The 2,739-nt window shown below is 49.6% G+C and overlaps 1 protein-coding gene across 1 annotated transcript; it reads left to right on the top strand.

Moving 5' to 3' along the window:
• The first annotated feature begins 440 nt into the window (after nt 1-440).
• LOC112965919 (olfactory receptor 5B21-like) lies at nt 441-1,424 on the top strand. Its single transcript, XM_026065434.1, has one exon. The coding sequence runs from the start codon at nt 441-443 to the stop codon at nt 1,422-1,424; it is 984 nt and encodes a 327-aa protein (XP_025921219.1).
• The last annotated feature ends 1,315 nt before the right edge of the window (nt 1,425-2,739 follow it).

Here is a 2,739-nt window from a genome sequence, read left to right as displayed (position 1 = left end):
CCTCCTCCTTTGAGTAGAAAGGGCATCTGACCTGATGTGCTCACGTAAAAGGATTTTCTTGCCTGGTAAAGATTGTGGTTGCTCTTCAGAGTAACTTCAGGTGTAAGAGAGACACTGTCACGGTCTGAGGGAATGCTTTCTGTCCTCTACCTCTACTCCAAGGAAGAAATGAGGTTCAACTCACCTCTGTTGGTTCTCCTAGGAGGTACTTCTCTTAAGATGCACGGTTTAACTCTCTGGGAAAACCTAGTTCTCTCCTTTCACTAGTCATGGAGGTTATAAAGGGAACACCAATGCAGTTAGAGCAGTGCCAGAGTCCATGTTTTCCCTGACAGCAACTTTCTTCATGATTCTACACAAGAATGAAAGAAAGAAATGGATATTTTTTTCTTGTAGGTTGCCTTGCTGGTGAAAGAGGAATGAGGGACCCAACACACTTCATGGAGAAAGGGGAATGGGACAATTGCACATCACCAATGGAGTTCCTCCTGCTGGGAATGGGGAATGTTCCCTCGCTCCAGACACCACTCTTCCTCCTCTTGCTCATGATCTACTTGGTAACAATGGTTGGGAACAGCCTCATCATTGTGTTGGTTGTGACAGACCAGCATCTGCACACCCCCATGTACTTCTTCCTGGGCAATCTCTCCTCCTTGGAGACCTGCTACAGCTCCACCATCCTGCCCCGGCTGCTGGCCAGCTTCCTGACTGGGGACAGCACCATCTCTGCTCATGGTTGTATAGCACAAGTACATTTCTTTGGCTCTTTTGCAGTTAGTGAGTGTTACCTGCTGGCCATGATGTCCTATGATCGGTACTTGGCCATCTGCCAGCCCCTGCTCTATGCCAGCCTCATGACCTGGAAGGTCTCTCTACAGCTGGCAGCAGTGTCTTGGCTAGGGGGATTCCTTAGCTGTACAGTAGTCACTTCTTTTTTATCCAATTTAAGGTTCTGTGGCCCCAAGGCAGTGGACCATTTCTTCTGTGATCTTACCCCATTGCTGGAGCTCGCCTGCAGTGACACCAGGGTGATCACAGTAGTAAGTTTCATCCTGTGTTTCATTGATATAATCTTCCCGTTCCTGTTCACCCTGGCCTCCTATGTGTGCATCAGAGCTGCCATCCTGAGGATCCCGTCCAGTGTGGGCAGGCAGAAGGCTTTCTCCACCTGCTCCTCTCACCTCACTGTCATCACTGTTTTCTATGGCACCCTCATCATTGTCTACCTAATACCCAGAACAGCCCCGCTGAGGCAGCTCAACAAAGTGTTCTCCTTTTTCTACACCATCCTGACACCTCTGGTCAATCCCCTCATCTACAGCCTGCGGAACAGGGAGGTCAGGGAGGCCCTGAGGAAAGCACTCAGGAAAACCCTGGCTTGCACCCAGAGCTCACAGCAGTTGTGTACTCCTGCTGGGGACTGACACTTCCAGAGAGCAATTACTTTCCCCCTTCCTAGGAGGACTCTTTGGACCAAGATGAACTGTGATCCCAAAGCTCCTCTCTGCATCCACTGACCATAACAGGAGAGCAGGGGACCCCCTGAGATGGAGGCATCAACATGGAAGACACACATGCTTGGGGAGATGTTGCAGGATTCATTTCACCCAAGGGCAGAGGAGCACAAGTGAGATGCTTGAGTCTGCAGTGACTGTTGACTTCTATTGCCTGGCTCAGGACAGGTTCCAGGATAGACGTTAGCTTGCTTGAAGCTCTTTAGAAGAGTGAAGCCCTTCTGATGAGTTGTTCTTTTGAGACATGTATGCTCTTGGGAGATTAATGTAAAGGGGCTGATCCCTTCATTTGCAACATGTGCACTGCTGAAGGTGTGCACCCATCCCATGAGGGGAGAAAACTTGCTCTAAAGGTGCTGTTTCTTTGGGCAACTTTCCTAAACTGAAGAATGGGTTTCTTGCAGAGGAGATCTGTGAAAGTCAGTCTCATAACGTCAGCTCCTCTGAAACATTGCTGATGCTCTTCAGCAGAAATTTCAGTTTACATAGTACTTCATACCAGAATTCTTATTTCCCTCTCCTTTTATTCTTGTGTGTCTATTTCTCCCCAATAAAATGTCTCCATTTTACCCCCACAGGCTGCGCCCTGGGAGGAAATAAATGACATTCCCTCCTGGTCTATTGATTAGTTCAGTGAGAACCGCTTTTGTGCAGGACTCCATGGGAGGGAACCAGGATTTAAGGACTGGGGTGGTGGGCATGTTGAGGGAAGGGGTGATGTGGCGGCCTAAGGGCTTCGGGATTGTTCTGGGACAGGCAACGGGGGATGGTTGTGAAGGGTCCAGGGAGGGTCCAGTGTTTAATTATAGGAGAGTTTGGGCCATGCTCAGCAGGTTTGGGGGCACTTCCTGGTCTGGATCATTATTCCTGCTTATGAGGAGAGGTTGAGGGACCTGGGCTTCTTTATGCTGCTGAAGTGGAGGCAAAGGGCAGTAGAGTAGGAGCCTGTGACTGCTTGAAGGGGGGTTTCAGAGATGATGGAGCTTCTCTTGGTAGTGGGAAACAGCATGAGAAGGAAAAAAAGCCACAAAGAGCAGCTTTGGGGGTTTAGCTGTGACATTAGGAAAAGAAAATGTCAGTTCAAGGGTAGTGCTGAGGTGCTGGAGGTCACCCAGAGGGAGTCTGTGATCAGCCTGTGGCTTGGTGTTTCAAGGAAAAGCAAGTGAGGACAGGAAGACATCAGGAGAGGTGGGGAGATCTGAGGGTGAGAGCAAGGTGGGGGAGC

This window comes from Apteryx rowi, unplaced genomic scaffold (assembly GCF_003343035.1).
Source record: "Apteryx rowi isolate R43461 unplaced genomic scaffold, aptRow1 scaffold_2278, whole genome shotgun sequence".
In the NCBI taxonomy this organism is placed as follows: domain Eukaryota; kingdom Metazoa; phylum Chordata; class Aves; order Apterygiformes; family Apterygidae; genus Apteryx; species Apteryx rowi.
Note: the sequence above shows the minus strand (reverse complement) of the source record. Positions and strands in the feature narration are given on the sequence as shown.